Source organism: Coffea arabica, chromosome 2e, assembly GCF_036785885.1.
Source record: "Coffea arabica cultivar ET-39 chromosome 2e, Coffea Arabica ET-39 HiFi, whole genome shotgun sequence".
Classification (NCBI taxonomy): domain Eukaryota; kingdom Viridiplantae; phylum Streptophyta; class Magnoliopsida; order Gentianales; family Rubiaceae; genus Coffea; species Coffea arabica.
Window position 1 is genome coordinate 18,949,914 of NC_092313.1, and position 18,662 is coordinate 18,968,575.

Here is an 18,662-nt window from a genome sequence, read left to right on the forward strand (position 1 = left end):
CATAAGTTAGTTAATACAAAAAGGTTGGAGGATCAAATTAGTTCAGTGATAAAAGTTAAAGAATGACATTGTCCAAATTAAATTGGGGGACCAAAATGACTCATGGTAAAAGTTAAAGGGACGATATGGGGTCCAAATTAAAGTTGGGTGACAAAAGCAAAATAGTTAGAGACCCAATTGGGTAATTTAACCAACAATCGTTACTGTATACACACGGGAGGACGGATTTGATGAGAAAAGAAAGGACTAAGTTCTTTCAGCATACGAAAATCAGTCAGCCCGGAAAGCGTGAGAAAGGAAAGTAAGTAAATATTTTAATATATCAATTTTATCCTTATAAAGATTGTAATATAATATATACTATTTTCTTACATTATGTGAATTTCAAACTTTAAAGGTACTAATGTAAAATAGAATCTTTTACTTTGACTTCTCTTTACTCCCAAATAAAAGAAAATTTTCTCTCCAAAAACCCCCAAACGACAACGTGAAGAGATATTTCTTTTCTTTTCTTTTCCGTCCCAAACTAGCTATTAGTGTGCTTTTAAGTTTTAACGGCGCTAGTCTCAAATCTCAATTCTGTCGTTTTTGTGGAACGCGCGATATCTCATCATTACACATTTTTTCCGCTTTCATACAGGCACAATTTAGACATCGCGCTCCGCGACACAAAATCGAAAACGGGAAAAAAGAAGATACAAATAAAAGCAGCACTCTGATTTATTCCAATACTCGAACAATTGAAGCAGAGGAACAGAAATGCATATACATTCATTCCCATTACAGCCACCACTAGGCAGTAGCAAATACAATTAAACAGACTTAAAGCCGTCAGTCGTCACCGTCTCATCACGGCCGTGTTGCCGTCGCCGGTAAAGTGCAGTTCCCTATCTTTTAAACTGATTTTTCGAAGTTGTTTAATGATCAAAGGAAATTTTATTTCGAAAATTTAATTGAAATGTGGTGAATTTTTTTTTCCTGTAAAGCCTTGAATTTTCCGCCAAAATTTGTGGACTTTTGAGTTTAAAGTTGCGGTTGTGCAATTTTGAATATAGATAGTACTGGCTTTTTCAGGTTTGAGAAAATCGAAGTTTTTTGTGAAAAGAAATTTTATGTTTTTACATTTTTAGGGTTCTGATGTTGTTTTTGCAGATACTTGTTCGTTTTGCTTTTGGGCTTATTATTTATTTATCTGCTTACTGTTATACTTTTAGCATTATCAGCTTCTCTTAGGTTTCATTTTAGTTATGGAGCTCCCAGTAGTTTCATTGACACTGTAACAGGAACTTAGGCTGTTTTTTGGTTCGTTTAGAGAATTGGAATTGTTATCCCATATATATTAAAAAAAAATATTTCTCTCTTAATGAAAATGTTGACATTTGGCGGCAGATAGGAGTGTGGTCTCTGGCTTAGGTAGGACGGATTGCATGAAGTGTGCGTTTGTTCCGTGCCTGTCTGTTTTTCTTATTCTTTCCATTTTAAATAGGCAGAAAAATATGTTCATTACAGGAAAAGTAATCAATTGTGCATGGTAGACGTGGTTCAGGAATGAGACAAAAGGGGAAAATGCATATACTTCTCTTCCAAGTAAATTGACGCATAAGGTTAAAGTGTATGCTTGAATCTCTGCCAGGGTCGTAGTAACTGCAAACAGCTCATATGGATTGCTTTTTTTTTTTTTTTCCCTCCTTCATATTCATCCCTGTTGTCAGATTAACAGAAAATGGGGGTTTTAATTGGAAAGATAATTTACTCGGACAAATTGTTATCTTTTTTTTCCCTTTCCTTTTCCTTTCATTTTCACCAATCAACAAGTGACCTTTGAAGTTAGTGCTATGCTTGATTGATTCCAGACTTTGTTTCTTTGATAGTGATGGCAGCCTGTAAAGCTCAAATTGGTTTGAAGAAATAATGGAGAAGATTCATAAGTTAGAACTGGCTTTAAGCTGACAGAAGTTTGAGGCTGTATCAGGTAACTTGACGAATGAATCCTTGAGCTTCTTGGAGTTTGCTGATCTAATTTTTTTTTTAAAATTTTTATTATCTAACCATGGGTATGAGATAAAAGAACAGTGAGAGGAATAAAGAACCAAAGTTTGACTCTTATTTGAAGATGCCATTCACATCGAACAAGGGGAAACTTGGGCTCTCTCCAGCACTTCCACTGCATTAACCCATCTTTCCCTGCTCTTGGTTCACCAGCTGGATGTCTTCTGACTAATTAGTTGCTCTGGACCTTTTACTGTTTATGTAAAAATTGGGGAAGGGGCAAGCAATAATTCTGGTTTCAGCTAGTCAAAATTTTACATTGGAGAATGGTGTGTATTATCTTCATTTCCGAATTCTGAGTATTTGTTACCTTGTTATACTTTACGGGGAGTAGGCAGAGCATTATAATATTCAGATGCTGAAGTTTGCTGGATGACTTGTCTCAGTTTTACTTACAACTTGTTTTTGTTTTCAATGATAGGTCATGACTAGTTACATGGAGTTAAATGATACCCTCGAGATGCTTCCACCTCCACCCGGGAGCTTCATTGATCGTGAAGAACTTATTCAACATGTTGGGGAGTTTGCTTTGTCCCAGGGATATGTTGTTACTATCAAACAGTCTAAGAAGGACAAAGTGGTAGTGCTTGGATGTGACAGAGGAGGTGTTTATAGAAACAGACGTAAACCTGTTGATGAGTCCTCTGGTGAACTTGCTCGCAAAAGAAAAACTGGTTCACGGCTCACAAACTGTCCGTTCGAACTTGTGGGTAAGAAAGAAGATGGCTTATGGGTACTCACCGTTAAGAATGGTTCTCACAACCATGAAGCCCTCAAGGACATATCTGAGCATCCCTCTGCTCGTCGCTTCACAGAAAAAGAAGTCATGCTAATTAAGGAGATGACAGAAGCTGGTCTGAAACCACGCCAAATTTTAAAGAGACTAAGACAAAGCAATCCAGAGCTTTTGTCAACACCAAAGCATGTTTACAATGTCAAAGCCAAGCTGCGACAAGGAAATCTTACAGGTTGAGCCTCTTGTCAAACCCTTTTGCGATTTCTCACGTTTAGGACTCTTTTATTTTCTTTTTCATTCTGGATGTTGTACTGATCATTACACCGAGTGCTCCTCTCTCTCTCTCCGCCCCTCGCATTTTTGTTACATGGTAATTTTCTTACCTGTATACTTGTTGCTTACAGTAGAAATTAGTTTGATATCTCTCTGGTCAAACTGCTATATGTCTTGTTTACTTGAAAGTTTATTTGGGTGGGAAAAGCAAAGAGTATCATATGTATATGTGTGTAGTAATCATCGAGTCAACAACCTAGAGTTATAGGGTGTAGACTGAAGATGTATGTCCAGGGAGTTATCTTCTCAAATCAATGATGCTGTGTATTGCTGAATTACTTCTGCATAGTTAAAGTTGTCTACTTTGTGCTTTAATCATGCTGCATACCTTTCAGTTTGGAGCCTCATGAGCTCAAGTGAACAGAATGAACTACAGCTCTTCAGATTGCTTGATCCTTTAAAATTCATAATGATAATTACGTACACTATACCTGCCCATTTGAATGTTAAGTTCTACTTGAGCACATTTGTTTGTCTTGATCTGCAAAGCTCCTTTGCGAGATCCTGAGCTCTGCAATTGTAGATTTTTGTTGAGAATATCAAACCTTTCTTGGTTAGTTGCCCTTGTTTTATTGCAAGATGTGGCTGACATGTGGAGTAATCTAGTTGACTTAGATCTGCCTAGTTAACTTGGGTTTATTTATCTTCATACTGCAGTGAGGAGATTAAAAACATTAAGACCTCAAGCATCTGTTGAGGGTAACTCTCAGCCTTCAACAACTAATGAGCCATCATGGAGGAAACGATGTCCTCCGGTAAGCTTTGCACTAGTCAATCAACAATGTTGTACAACAACCTTGAGATTTTCCTTTTTGGATGCATGAGAAATGTGTCAATTGTTATAGTTTTAGCTTATGACTGTTCTGTTTGTCAAGGTTGGTTACAATGAGTTAATTGGGGCCTAAATGAGTTGATAGTTTGTTTAGTTCTGATTCATTTGTTCCATTGGATTGCATGCTTGTCTAGAATGGTATAAAAAGTTGCTTCCGTAGCTTATGCTAAATACAGGATCATGTCTAGTCCAATTTAACATTTTGTCAAGAATCACAGTCTCACAGCGTTATTTGCAATATTAACATGAACATATTTGCTGGTCACACAAGAATAATGTACTTAGGCAATCAATTGCAAATTTAGACTCCAAAAATTATGCAGGAATGACATTAGAAGTCCAGATTTTCTGTTCCGATGGTCCCATATCCTGTTTGTGAGTCTTTTTAACTTGTATGTCTTGGAACTATATTGTTTCGTGCATATTTGTTAATACTGTAGTTTTTGAACATCATGACTTTTGTAAGTGTATATTGCGTTGTGAAAGATTTGAAATTGATAACCGCTTATGTTCAAAGTACGATCGTAGGGCAATTCATTCCACAACCCACCATAATTTTCTAACTGTATATGTAGGAATAAACGTCATGAAGTTTACAACACAGTCTGAATACACTGTCCAACTCAACCTCCAAATTTGATTGTGTTCTTAAATAATAAGCAGCTATATAGTTTTATATGGTAGTTCATTTACTCTGACTAATTTTTCCATTGATGCTTTGTGATTGCTCTAACATTTTGTTTCTTTTTGCCATCTCTTTTTCATATGATGAAGGACTTCAAAAGCCTAAAAAATTATTACACAAAAATCAACACTTGCATGAGTATTTGTTTCATGTGGAGTGATTTGGTGTACTGAATTTGGGTTTTGGGTTATGCAAGCACTTATTTCTCCCCTACTTTGTTTTCTGAGTGAGTCAGCTTGGACTCGTGATTAAGCTTCACTAGTCAATTGGACGCTCTCAGATGCCATAATGAAGCAATTTGTAGATACAAAATAGGACTAACTATCAAATTGATTGTTCCGTTTAACTGTAGTCATGGTATATTGTTGTATGGATCTTTTAAGATGAACCTTTCCTACAGAAGGAAGATGATCTCTTGCTCCATCAGTTCTGCAGCCTCCTTACTTTCACTCTCTGAAAATGTTATATTTGCTGATTCCAAGTCCAAAAAAATAATATACTTCTTTTCTTGGTTCGTTCATTCTTTGCGTCTCAATTATCGAATTGCAAGTGTTCTTTCTTTGCCTGTCAATTGTCGAAGTGCAAGTGGATGTTTATAAGTTGTGCGATGTAATATACTTTACTTTGAAAAAGTAGAGGATGATGTGGGGTTAAAATATATGTTGTGATGGATTGCTTGTTTCTTGGTATGTTCTGCAGAGGGTACCTAATCTGATTGGTGGTAGGTTTGTTGACTCTCAATCATCAATATCCGTTGACGTTATAAACCCTGTAAGTTCAGATAGCTCTAATCTCTCTCTCTCTCTCAGATTTAATCAACGAATTCATCAAGAAAAGTACTTGTCTTGGGGAAAAAGGATTAGAAATTGTCTTACTAAGATACACAGTTAATGCAGATTGCTGATGTTGTCCATTTGGCCCAATAAATTGATAGCCTCAAATTGAATTTTACCTATCATATTTACCAAGTTAGTTTGTTGCCTTTCTTATTTTTTATAGTGTTATTTATCTATGAAGTGTTGACAGGCAACACAGCAAGTGGTATCACAAGTCCCTTTGACAACTGCTGAGGAATTTAAGGCTGCTGTTTTCGCAGCAAAAAGAGCTTTTCCCACGTGGCGGAACACACCTGTCACAACACGTCAACGCATTATGTTCAAGCTTCAAGAACTCATCCGAAGAGATGTCGTATGTTTGCTTGATTCTTTTGGATACTATCAGTTACATCATAATTTTTCGCTAACTGAGGAATGTATGTCCTTTAGGAGAAGATTGCCCTTAATATTACGACCGAGCAGGGAAAGGCGTTGAAGGATGCATATAATGATGTGGATCGTGGGCTTGGTAAGTGCATTTTCTGTCCTTGGTTCTTCATTTAGATCTTGACTCAGGAGACTGTTGGACTTGAGTGGAATATGCAGTTCTGTTGTTTAGGGTAATAAATTTAAGGAAAGTTGGGTTTAGTAGACCTTGAATTTCTACCATTGAGATCACTCCAAAGATGGTTGGATTTCTTTGCAGTATATCTAATATTTAAGATATTGTTTTATCTTTTGGCTTCATTAACTTTTCTCAAAAGAAAATAGAAAATAATTGATTCCATTCACCTTTTGTGATATATACCAGGTGTTAAAGTGGAACTGGTAGAAAGTTTTTATTTACTTTTATTTGCTGGATTTCTTTAGCTGAAAGGTTTTTCTTCAGATTGGTGTTCAGATAAACAATATTCTTATTTGAACGGTGAGCTGTTTGCACCATAAAGTTTGAATTTTCTTCTGTAGAGGTGGTAGAACATGCTTGTGGAATGGCAACTCTGCAGATGGGCGACTTTGCATCTAATATATCTAACGGGATTGATTCTTACAGTATTAGAGAGCCTCTGGGTGTTTGTGCTGGGATTTCGCCTCACAACTTTCCCGCAATGATTCCATTATGGGTAAGCTTTTCATGTCTCTTGAATTTTGCCTGTGTAACCTACATCTTCTTGCTTACACTGTTCAATTGTTTGTGAACTATGGATTTATGACTGTTTCTGTTGTTTACTGTTGACTATATCCTGCAAAAATGTGAGAAAGCCTATTTGAGATGGACAGTGTTTCCTATGTTTGTATGTTGGTTGACTGCTTCAACTATTGTTTTCAGTGTATTGCAATTCCATTGTTAATCCATGATTTTGTATTATCTGTCTTTTACAGTGATTCTGTTCTTGTGGTTTTCAAACTTGCTGCAGATGATTCCAATTGCAGTTACATGTGGCAACACCTTTATATTGAAACCATCAGAGAAAGCTCCAGGTAATTATGTTTTATTGCATAAACATGATAGCTGCAGCAATATAGAGGAAACCTTTTATAACTAACAACTTAAAGCTTTAAGTGGAAATGCTGGATCCATTTGTTAAAGACCTCCCTATATGATTTTAGCTACCACTTTCCAGTTTCAAGCTGATTCTGAAGTGTTTGTCCCAATACTCATTGATTGCATTTGCATTGTTTTCACATCTGTTTTCTGATTTCCCTTTCCTGTTTGAATGCATTATTGATTTTTTCTAGCTGTGCTTGGTCATAAAATTTACATTTTCTCATTTTTCAATACTGCAGGGGCTTGTATGCTACTTGCCGAACTAGCAATGGAAGCTGGTTTGCCTAATGGTGTCCTCAATATGGTTCATGGCACAAATGTAAGATTGACTATTTTGTTAGCAGGCTGTGTTGGTTGTTTCTTGGTTTCATCAAAATCTAAAAAGAGTCAAAAAAGATTATTTGCTTCTATTTTACACAGCAGTGGAGATATTCTGTTTTGTATTCTAATTCCACTTGTTTTATCTAAGATGCTTTTGTTTACAGCTACTACAAGTGAATTATTGTGGTTATGCCATTTTCCTTTTCTGCAATCCCCATAACTTTATTTACATTGCCCCATTTGCTTATGTCCAGGTTGATAGTTTCTGCAGTCATGATTCATGACCATTATGTTTCTGCAATACATCATACTTCTCTTTCTGTGCAGGATATTGTCAATGCCATCTGCGATGACGAGAATATAAAAGCTGTATCTTTTGTTGGTTCAGATGCCGTGAGTTTCCTCCCAGTACTTCTTAGATGGCTACCTCCATATTCGATGTAAAAATGTTGCACTAAGTTCTTTAGCTTCAGATTTTATTCAAAAATTCTTCCCGTTTTACATATTCTAATCTGCTACAACTATGGCTGCATTCCTGTTACATGACATTGGTTTGCTTTTACCAATGTTTTCCTCACCTTCAGCTGCTTAGTGAATTATTTGCCTAGTGAACAAAAAGAAGAACTGAATTGTTCTGTCATATCTTTTGTTCCAGACTCTGTACAACATTTATACAAATGGAATTTGACTTTTGTCAATTCCATGAAATCTGTAATTTCCTAAAAATTAGGAGCTAATTTATTCTATCCTAAAATACATTAGGAGTAAATTATTCTATCCTAAAATAGAGCAGAAATCATGGGATATAGCAGAAATCATGGGATATACATAGAAAAAGATATTCTAGATCTCAACACTCCCCCTCAAGATGGTGAATAGATATTTTCCATTCCCATCTTGCATGTAATGTCTTCAAAGTTGGAAGTTGGCATTCCCTTAGTTAAGACATCTGCCAATTGATTATTTGATGCTACATATGGAGTGCAAATCATGCCACTGTCCAGCTTTTCTTTAATAAAATGTCTATCAACTTCGATGTGCTTTGTGCGATCATGTTGCACTGGATTGTGTGCAATGTTGATGGCAGACTTGTTGTCGCAATAGAGTTTCATAGGTCCTTCCCACTTGATTTTAAGATCATCAAGTATTATTTTGAGCCATAGCAATTCACAAACTCCATGAGCCATAGCTCTAAACTCTGCTTCCGCACTTGATCTTGCAACAACCGATTGCTTCTTACTCCGCCATGTCACTAGGTTCCCACCAAGAAATGTACAATATCCTGAAGTTGATCTACGATCTACAACAGAACCTGCATAATCAGCATCAGTATATGCCTCTATGAGCAATCCTTCATTTTTCTTGAACAAAATTCCTCTACCTGGTGTCCCTTTGAGGTAGGATAGAATTCTATTGACAGCCTGCAAGTGTTTCTCTCTTGGATCATGCATAAATTGGCTTACTACACTTACAGCAAATGCTATGTCCGGCCTTGTATGGGACAAGTATATCAGTTTCCCAACCAACCGCTGATATCTTCCCTTATCTACTGTGCTATCATCCTTCTCTTCATTCAATCTCAAGTTAGGCTCAATGGGTGTACTTGCTGCCTTGCATCCAAGATTGCCTGTTTCTTTAAGCAAGTCTAAGACATACTTTTGTTGGGAAACAAAGATGCCTTTACTTGAGTATGCCACCTCAATGCCTAAAAAATACTTCAGCCTCCCTAGTTCTTTAATTTCAAACTCCTTTGCTAAGCACTTTTTGAGCGTTTCTCTTTCAATTGGATCATCCCCGGTAATGATGATGTCATCTACATATACAAGTAGAGCTGTAACACCTCCTTTTGAATATTTTATGAACAAAGTATGATCTCCTTGACTTTGTTTGTATTGCATTGCTAGCATCACTTTAGTAAATCTTCCGAACCAAGCCCTTGGCGATTGTTTTAATCCATATAATGCTTTCTTTAACCTGCACACTTTCTTTTTAAAAAACATTTCATTGAAACCCGGTGGGGGTTCCATGTACACCTCTTCTTCTAAATCCCCATGTAAGAATGCATTCTTAACATCAAATTGCTGTAAACACCAACCAAAGTTAGCGGCTAAAGACAAAAGAACACGCACAGTATTCATTTTTGCAACGGGTGCAAAGGTCTCTTGGTAATCTATCCCATATGTCTGTGTATATCCTTTTGCAACCAACCGAGCTTTATGCCTTTCTAATGAACCATCAGCTCTATATTTCAAAGTAAACACCCATTTACACCCCACTGTTTTCTTTCCTTTGGGCAGGTTTACAATTTCCCAAGTCTTATTTCTCTCTAGGGCATTCATTTCCTCTTTCATAGCATGTAACCAGTTCTTATTTCTAAGTGCCTCTTGTAGTGTTTGTGGGATTGAAATGGAGTTGATGGTGGTAAGGAAAGTTTTATGTTGTGGAGAGAGTCTATGGAAAGACACGAAATTTGAGATTGGGTGCTTAGTGCATTCTCGTGTTCCTTTTCGAACAGCAATAGGCAGGTCTAAATCAATAAATTCACAAGGAGCAGAGTCAGATTGAACACACAAAGGAACAGAATTTTCAGTACCTGATTGTGGTTCAGATTCTTGGATTTGCACAGGTTCAGAAATATGAACTTTCTTCCTTGAGTAGACCTTGAGTGGTGTAGTTGGATTTAAACCAGATTTTCCCTCAGCTGCAAGATCAGGTTCAATTTCTTTACTGGCATGTTCAACTTCAAATTCAGGTTCAGGTTCACTGCTAGTATGTTCTCCTTTAGAATTTGGTGTATGGTCAGGCTTGAAAGACTTTAAGTTTAGTGTAGGACTTTGAAGATCAAGGAGAAATTCCTTATCTTCCCAAGAACTCTCCCCCTGGGGATGAGGATTGTTACTTTGAGAATAAGGTTCATTTTCAACAAATGTGACATCCATGGAGGTAAAAAATTTTTTTTGAAGGAGGATGATAACACTTATATCCTTTCTTTGTGTTTGAGTATCCCACAAAAATACATTTTAAAGCTCTTGGATCAAGTTTCCCTCTTTGGTGTGCATGAACATGTACAAAAGCAATACAACCAAACACTTTTGGTGACAATGTGCAAGAGACATTAAAATCAGGGTAAAAAACAGAAAGAGCAGCAATGGGACTTTGATTATTTAGTACTTTTGAAGGTACTCTATTTATCAAATGTGCAGCAGTTAAAACAGCCTCCCCCCAAAAAGTTTTTGGAACTTTATGTTGAAACAAAATTGCTCGAGTCACATTGAGTAAATGTCTATTTTTTCGTTCAGCAATCCCATTTTGTTGGGGTGTATCTACACAAGATGACTCATGTATTATACCCTCTTTTTGGAAAAAAGATGAGAGAATTTGATTAAAATAGTCTCTTGCATTATCAGATCTTACTCTTTTAATCAGACTTCCAAATTGTGTACAAATCATTTTATGAAACATTGGAAAAATACTGCTTACTTCTGATTTTTCTTTCATAAGAAATAACCAAGTAGTTCTAGTACAATCATCAATGAATGTGACAAACCATTTTGCTCCAGAAATACTAGAAATTCTACAAGGCCCCCAAATATCAGTATGTATCAAAGAGAAAGGTCTCGTAGATCTTGTATTACTCAATGGAAATGATAGTCTATGATGTTTAGCAATTTCACATGTATCACAATGAAAACTACTAACATCTTCATTCTTGAAAAGTGAAGGAAACATGCTTTTAAGTAGAATAAAAGATGGATGACCAAGACGGAAATGATGAAGCCAAATTTCAGATTTATTATTTGAGGAGCAGGTGAGGGATAACTGATTTTTGTTCTTCTTGTTGCCACTCATCTCCTCAAGGTAATAAAGCCCATCATTCACCTTAGCAAGTCCAATCGTCCTCCCCGTAACCAAATCCTGAAAAACACAGTGAGTAGTATAGAAAATTACTCTACAGTTCAGATCTTTGGTAATTTGATGGATGGATATGAGATTGGAGGACAATTTTGGGACATGCAACACATTATTTAGGGACAAAGAATTTGATAGATTTACTGTCCCTTGGCCTGCAACAGTTATAGGAGATCCATCCGCAACAGTAATTTTTCTATTTCCAGGACATGGGTTGTATGTTCTAAATCTGATTGGGCTGTGAGTCATATGATCAGTAGCTCCTGAGTCGATGACCCAAGAGCCTAGAGAAGACATGCTTGAGGCACTTAAAGCATAAGAGTTAAGGTACTTACCTGATTGAGCCAATGAACACGTACTAGAGGACTTTTCAAGGGAATTTAGGAGGTTTCTTAGCTTTTCGATTTCTTCTTTCTTGAATTCTCCCATACCAGCCTGGTTGGATTTTTCTTGTGTTTGGTCTTCTCCAGCAGTTAAGTGGGCTTTTCGCCCTTTGAATCCTCCTTTACGACTAAGGACTTGTTCCTTCCCATGGAGTTTGAAGCAATCATCTCGCGTATGGCTTGATTTTTTGCAGTACGTGCACCAAATTGTGTCTTTATTTGACTTTGTAGAAATCATTGCAGAGCCTTCTAATGTTTTAGGCTCTAACATGACTTCTCGCCTGTTCTCTTCAGCTCGAATCAATGATATTGTCTCATTCAGAGATGATAATCTTTCCTTCCCCAATATCTGGATTCTGACCTGATCAAATTCCACATTCAGACCTGCAAGGAAGTCATAAACTCTATCCTTTTCGATAAAGCTTTTCAAGGTGGCTGCATCTTCACTACACACCATCTGAACACACCGATATTGGTCCAGTTCCTGCCATAGATTTTGCAGAAGGTTGGCATATTGAGTAACAAAAAGGTTGCCCTGTTTAGTGGCTGAGATCTTTGTTTTGATCTCATAGATTAGGGCAGCATCTCCTGCCTTTGAATAGGTCTGTCGAATAGTAGTCCATATATCTTGAGCTGTTGGTAGGAACATGCAAGTATCGCTTATTTCAGGTAACATGGAATTCCACAGCCATGACATGACCATAGAATCCTCTTCATCCCAAGCAGCGAATTTAGGATCTCCCTTTTTCGGTCCAGTTCCAAGCAAGTGGCTGATTTTGCCCTTTCCTTTGAGAAATGTTTGAACAAATTGTGACCACTTCAAATAGTTTTTCCCGTTGAGCCTGTAGGCTGCCTGGATACTCTGCAAATCCCCTGTTTGTGGAATATTTGAGGTCTCCTCTGATTTGGTATTGGAGTGGATTTCTGATGTTTCAGTTTCAGACATGGTGGAGGTTTCAAAGAAAAATTGGCAATGAAGGCCTAATGGAAAAAATCAGCAATGAAGGCTGGAAATTGCACTTGGCAATAAGACTTGAAAAAAAGGAAAGTTCTCAGCAATGAAGGCTGACAAGAAGAGGTCCCAAGAGCAAAAGCTCTGATACCATGAACAAAAAGAAGAACTGAATTGTTCTGTCATATCTTTTGTTCCAGACTCTGTACAACATTTATACAAATGGAATTTGACTTTTGTCAATTCCATGAAATCTGTAATTTCCTAAAAATTAGGAGCTAATTTATTCTATCCTAAAATACATTAGGAGTAAATTATTCTATCCTAAAATAGAGCAGAAATCATGGGATATAGCAGAAATCATGGGATATACATAGAAAAAGATATTCTAGATCTCAACACCTAGTTATGGCCATTTTCTATGAATGTGGCTGTGAGGTTTTAAATTATTACCCTGATCTATCTGTTGTATCTGTATTTCAAGGCTGGGAGGTACGTTCATGAAAGAGCATCAGCTAGTGGTAAACGCATTCAAGTAAGTGGGTCTTTTTTTATGCCAGTGACTGTTTTACTCCAGTCGCGGAAAAGTGTTGAAGTTGTAATCCTTTGGTTAGTCGATAATTCTTTATAGGCCAACATTGGAGCCAAGAATTTTGCAGTTGTCATGCCTGATGCAAATGTGGATGCTACTCTGAATGCTTTAGTTGCTGCTGGTTTTGGAGCTGCTGGACAAAGGTGTACGGCAGTTAGCACGGTGATTTTTGTTGGAGGGTCAAAGTTATGGTATTGTTGGCTCTTGCTTTCTTCCCTTCTATGTTCATTTTTATGTTTACATGATTCATCCTCATTGCCGTCTGATCTAAATAATTGGCTTTGCATCTTATTTGGAGTTCATCATAAATCCACTCTCATAACCACTAGGGCTAGCCCAGTAACTGCTGGTAGAATGTTAGAAGGCTGACAGGCTTGTGTATAGGGGTTTCAAATGCCTCCTCCCTCCAGTTGCCTACTTGTACCAAAGAAAAATATTCTTGCTCTTATCCAGCCTCCTGTTTTACCGAATTATGCAGGTATAGAGGGTTTTGGTCCAACTCAATCTGTAAAAGAATGGCAGAATGCTTTCCTGTCTCATATCTTTTCTATTCGAGGATCATAAGCTGAACCTAAGTTAGAATTGCCGAGCTGTCAATTCATTTGGAGGGTCAAATAAGATACAATAACAACCTTAATTCTTGTACTTAAGACTGACACTTGTCATGACAAGTCTGAAAGTTGAGTAGAACCATATTTTTGGGAAATTGTTCATGTAAGTCCCCTTGAAGTGACCTTGAATCAGCCCCACCCCCCCCCCTTTCTTTGACCATGAATGGATGACTGTACGCTGTGAGGTATGGCTATCAGGTCACTGTCACTAGCTTTTAGTTGGGCAATGCTTCTAGCTTATGCAGACAATGAAGGTAAAGACTTAAAAAAGATAATATCTAAGTGCATCACAAGTCATGAATCCTCCTTTATGTAGGTCCAACCGTGCAGCATACAGTGCTCAAGATGTATAAAATACTTAGTTCTATTACATTTGGCTGGTTTGATAAGATGAAGGCAAATTACTTGGTTTCTGTTTAAGTTCTTCTATTGCCCAAAAACTATCTACATATTTGATCTGGGTAACAACTTTGGCCTGAACTGAAATGTGGAAAACCAATGGAATAGCCTACAATTAGTATTTGCACTTCGAAAGGTGTTCTTTTTTGAACTTAAAATCAAATGTCTGGTGAAGAGTAATGGATTAAAACCTTTAGGCCATGTACTTGTAGAAGATACAGTTGATGTATCGTTTATTCTTGAAAGAGCTATATCCCAGGAGATGCCGCTGTTCTTGTTCTTTTGTTTTTATTTTATATTGCTGCTTAAATTTTTTAGAACTTGTACATGTTATCATTGTTCTCCTAAAGTAAAGATCTTTGTTCTGCCGTTGCTTAAAATTTAAAGCCTATTGAACTTAGAGAATTTTGTTTGCTCTTGCTTTTCGTGTTTTCCACCTGAGGGGACCCGCTGTAGTTGGCTGAATTTTCAGTGGATAAAACTTGGCTTACATGTATAGTATATGTAATTTAGTAACTCCATAGCACAAACTCTTTCCATGGCTATTGAAATTTCTTTGGACTTCTAATGCTTCTAAAGTTGAATAAATCAACTTCATGGCTGTGGAAGGATCTTCATGGTGGATATTGGTGCATAATTATGATGGACAATGTGATGGCACTTCTCAGGGAAGACAAACTGGTGGAGAGGGCCAAAGCACTTAAAGTAAATGCAGGAACTGAACCTGGTGCAGATGTTGGCCCAGTGATTTGCAAGCCGGTGAGCTCATATGTTGTACATTGCATAATTTCCTCCTCCATGAATTTTGAAGAAAATAGAAATTGGGTTAAATTGAAGACTTGGAATTGACTTATGGCTTTCTTTTCCTTCACATTGATGTGCTGTTTTCCTGGCACAAGCAAGTTTTCTGTAATCCATTTATGTGGGCTTTGAGCTATCTACTCTTTTTGACTGAGTTGTGCTTATTTGCAAGAACTGCCAAATATCTATAGGTCAAGGAACGGATATGCAAATTGATCCAAGCTGGTGTTGATGACGGAGCCAGATTAGTTCTTGATGGGAGACAAATTGTGGTACGTGTGTATCATTTGCTTATGTACTTGATTAGCACCAGAATGTTTGCACAACAATGTACTGTGCATATGCTGAAGGCTGAAAACAGTCTCCAATTGAAAATCTGAATTAGAAAATAAACAGAACATCTGCTTATCAAGGATCTTTGAACCTTGAGGATAGGTGGTTCATCTGGTGTCTCTCGAGCATAGAAATTTACCTTTTTGTATCATGTTTTTCTTCTACAAGTTTCTGGAATCTGCATTTTAGAAACCAAGTGTCAATTAGGAGAATAAATCCTTGCCGAATGGAACACGGGTATTAACTTTTGGAAGCACAGTAGCTTTCTTTTTCTTAATTTCAAGGAACCAATATGAAAAGAGTAAGAGGGCATCTGAGTAATATAGTGCTCGATAATGCTTCTATTGTTTCCTTTTATTCTTCAAAAAGGCAAACTAATGACATGAAATTTTGCCCAGAGATGTAGGAATGCAGATCGTCATAGAGAGTCTCAGTTGTACCTTTGTCTGTAATTTCAAACAACCAATATGAAAGAGCAAGATCCGAGTAGCATAGTGCTCAGTAATTCTTCAATAGTTTCTATCAAATTATCAAGAGCAAACTGATTACATGAAGTTTTGCAGGGTGTGTGTGTGTGTTCTGAATATGAAGAAAGTTAAAACATCTGAGCTTATAAGAACAGGCATGATTGTTAGATATGTAGAAGCATACAAATTGGGGCTAGCATTCCTCGAGACAATATTATTGTTGTTATTGCCTCAATTTGATAGGTAATTGGGGGAAAATATTTGTTTTAGCAAGCCAACTTTTTATGTGTTAAGACATTTTATTGTGCAGTTCTTTTCTTCCCCTCTATTTTCAGATCTATGTTGGTTTACTTATCTTTACCTTTTCCATGGATGACAAACAGGTTCCACAATTTGAGCTGGGCAATTTTATTGGTCCATCAGTCTTGTTTGATGTCACAGAGGACATGGAAATCTATAAGGTGTAATATTGCATGATTCCACCACTTTTATTGGTCCATCAGTCTTTGTTTGTTTTTAGTGTAAAGAAAAAGAAAGAAAAAATAAGCTAATAATTTATCTTGGCCTATGCAGGAGGGAGTGTCTGGTCCAGTTCTCCTGTGTATGCAGGTTCGTCTATCATTGCTCTTATACTCCTATTTGAAGTTTTTATTTTTGTTTTTGTGGCTAAAGTTTTATTCAAAAAATGCAATTCTGTTAACATTTGTATCCCTCCCTTGGCTTTTTTCTGCAGGCCAATAGCTTAGACGAGGCCATTAACATTATCAACAGAAATAAGTAATTTTTTTTGAATAGTTTCTCTTTTTGGACTAATAGTTTCAATTCTTCAGGTCTTGCTACGAATATGTCTATTGCGTTCCTTAGTGCATTCTTCCTGTCTTATTTGAGACTCTTTATTGGAGCAGATATGGCGTTGGAGCTTCTATATTTACTGCATCTGGTGCAGCTGCAAGGAAATTCCAGGCTGAAATCGAGTCTGGGCAGGTACATGTGTTTGCCTTTTTAGATGTTGACTCTTGGGACTCTGGGAGCTTGAAAATATAAGTAGAATTTGAGGCCTGAGGAAGCTCCAAATTTGTGAAGATAGTTTGCTCTTTCATTACAATCTCAAGTGGAAATTTATCTTCAATTTGCAAAACATTTGACTCTCAATTAACTGAAGTCAAGTCAAATTATTGAAGTAGTTGCGAAATTTTAACACTAAAAGCATATCCCTGGCCATCAGTGAAATTTCCTTTCCCTTAAAGTTTACATATACCATCACTTGACTCAGGTAGGAAATTTCTTTGTGTTGATTTTAAGTTATCATCAATTGACTCAGGTTGGCATAAATGTTGCGGTTCCTGCTCCATTGCCATTTGTTTCGTTCACTGGGTCCAAGGGTTCTTTTGCCGGAGATCTGAATTTCTATGGTAAACCATGTCTTCTTTCACAGTTTGATATAATAGCTTTTATATGCTAGGTTGGAGGGTCTTAGTTCTGGGCCACCGGTAAAGAAAGCCTTTTCAACTTACAGGCAAAGCAGGAGTTCACTTCTACACACAGATCAAAACTGTGACTCAGCAGTGGAAGGATTTTCTTAATGGCGATGGGGCATCTGCAGAATTTCCGTCACAGGATCTCCTAGGGTTGACACCAACAATGCAACCACCCGATTTTCCAAGTAATGATACAGTATCTTTGGGATTCAATTCAAGGGATTTCTCAAATGGTGATGGAGCATCTCTGGGGTTGAATGACGGAGAATTTTCGAGTAGTGATGGGGAATCACTGCCAGAAAAACATTCAAAGGATGTTACACCCAACAGTGGTGACGGAATTTCCCCAACAGTGTCACCATCTAATGGACTAAACTGGACTCTCAATTTTTAGCACCGTCATTGTTCTTCATTTCTAATTCTGAGCGTGTACTTCATTTTCATAATTGTGGAAGTATATTTTCTGCTAAATTTAGGTCCTTTTCTTGATTTAAAATAAAAGGAAAGAAATAAAAACTGAGGTACTGTTGACTTTTATCTTTAGTTCCAAATTCAAAATTTGAACTTAAGTCTGGACAGGACACTTTCCAAATCGCACAAGTAACTTGTTGCCTGAGATTTTTACGTTGTCTGAAACAGTTCCGTGCTGCAAGGCTCCACCGGTGTCAAAACGGAGAGGTTTTGAGACAACTTTTGAGTTCTTTTCCTGCCATCATTTTCAGAAGAGAAAAGTGAATATTTTATTTGAAAAAAGAAGAAGACTAACGTCCGAATTAGGGGAAATCCAAGCCTAATGAATCGCAGTATACATCAGTTAGCCCTAGATCCGTATGTTCCACGGTGCTTAGTCTCCTAATCTACAAGATGATATGTTAAATCATCATATAAGAAATTTCTATAATTCCTCTTGAAAATCATTCTTTGAACTTGTATTTCTCATAATAATAGCAGTTTGCATTTTAAATTTTGAAATTGATACAATTACTAATAATTAAAAGGGATAATTTCAGAAACCTCCTCTGAGGCTTTTTATAATATCACTTAGTTCTCCTGAGGTTTTAAAAATTTCACTTATCTCTCCTATTAGCTTGACAAGATTAAATGTTTCTATCAAATGTCATCAGTGGACAACATTGCCCTTGTTCTTAATGACTATCTAACCAAAAAAATAAAATAAAATAAAATATTAAACCAAATAAAAAACAAATTGATATCTAATAATGGTCCATATTTCTCTATATCGAGATCGTGGTGGAACAGTAAAGACTGTGGATAAATTAAATCTAGTCAAAGTTAACTACTTAAAAAGATTTTGGTGAATAATTGAGGTTTTGAAAAATTTTGTGGACAGTTATAAGGAAGTCAAGAAACATTTTTAGGAAATTTTCTCTGAAAAAAAAAAGAAGAAAACTTGAATCCG

General features: G+C 36.8%; 2 protein-coding genes across 4 annotated transcripts; one reads left to right on the top strand and one right to left on the bottom strand.

The window, feature by feature from the left end:
* Window positions 1–562: 562 nt before the first annotated feature.
* LOC113731606 (methylmalonate-semialdehyde dehydrogenase [acylating], mitochondrial-like) lies at window positions 563–17,779 on the top strand. 3 transcript variants are annotated; one of them, XM_027256975.2, is made up of 21 exons: window positions 563–872; window positions 1,872–1,972; window positions 2,471–3,017; window positions 3,776–3,873; window positions 5,335–5,406; window positions 5,662–5,823; window positions 5,901–5,979; window positions 6,417–6,571; window positions 6,866–6,929; window positions 7,236–7,315; window positions 7,645–7,710; window positions 13,046–13,096; window positions 13,193–13,344; window positions 14,832–14,922; window positions 15,156–15,236; window positions 16,148–16,225; window positions 16,338–16,373; window positions 16,498–16,541; window positions 16,670–16,748; window positions 17,086–17,176; window positions 17,281–17,779. In XM_027256975.2, the coding sequence occupies exons 3-21, from the start codon at window positions 2,474–2,476 to the stop codon at window positions 17,634–17,636; spliced, it is 2,379 nt and encodes a 792-aa protein (XP_027112776.1). In that variant the 5' UTR covers window positions 563–872; window positions 1,872–1,972; window positions 2,471–2,473; the 3' UTR covers window positions 17,637–17,779. The 3 variants fall into 3 exon arrangements, with proteins under 3 accessions (XP_027112776.1, XP_071935672.1, XP_027112775.1); XM_072079571.1 differs by lacking the exon at window positions 1,872–1,972 and having other exon boundaries at window positions 740–872; XM_027256974.2 differs by lacking the exons at window positions 563–872; window positions 1,872–1,972 and adding an exon at window positions 2,184–2,318.
* Window positions 11,096–12,686, bottom strand: LOC113731608 (uncharacterized). The gene is made up of 2 exons (XM_027256976.2): window positions 11,562–12,686; window positions 11,096–11,232 (listed from the first exon to the last, which is right to left on the bottom strand). The coding sequence occupies exons 1-2, from the start codon at window positions 12,553–12,555 to the stop codon at window positions 11,198–11,200; spliced, it is 1,029 nt and encodes a 342-aa protein (XP_027112777.1). The 5' UTR covers window positions 12,556–12,686; the 3' UTR covers window positions 11,096–11,197.
* Window positions 17,780–18,662: the final 883 nt, after the last annotated feature.

Excerpts from the sequence above, each read along its gene's own strand:
- LOC113731606 (XM_027256974.2), top strand. Across the intron at positions 5,980-6,416 it reads TGATGTGGATCGTGGGCTTG|AGGTGGTAGAACATGCTTGT; the intron begins GTAAGTGCATTT and ends TTTCTTCTGTAG. Across the intron at positions 13,097-13,192 it reads CTAGTGGTAAACGCATTCAA|GCCAACATTGGAGCCAAGAA; the intron begins GTAAGTGGGTCT and ends AATTCTTTATAG.
- LOC113731608 (XM_027256976.2), bottom strand. The coding sequence starts at position 12,555 with ATGTCTGAAACTGAAACATCAGAAATCCACTCCAATACCAAATCAGAG. Across the intron at positions 11,233-11,561 it reads GTGTTCATTGGCTCAATCAG|GATTTGGTTACGGGGAGGAC; the intron begins GTAAGTACCTTA and ends TGTGTTTTTCAG.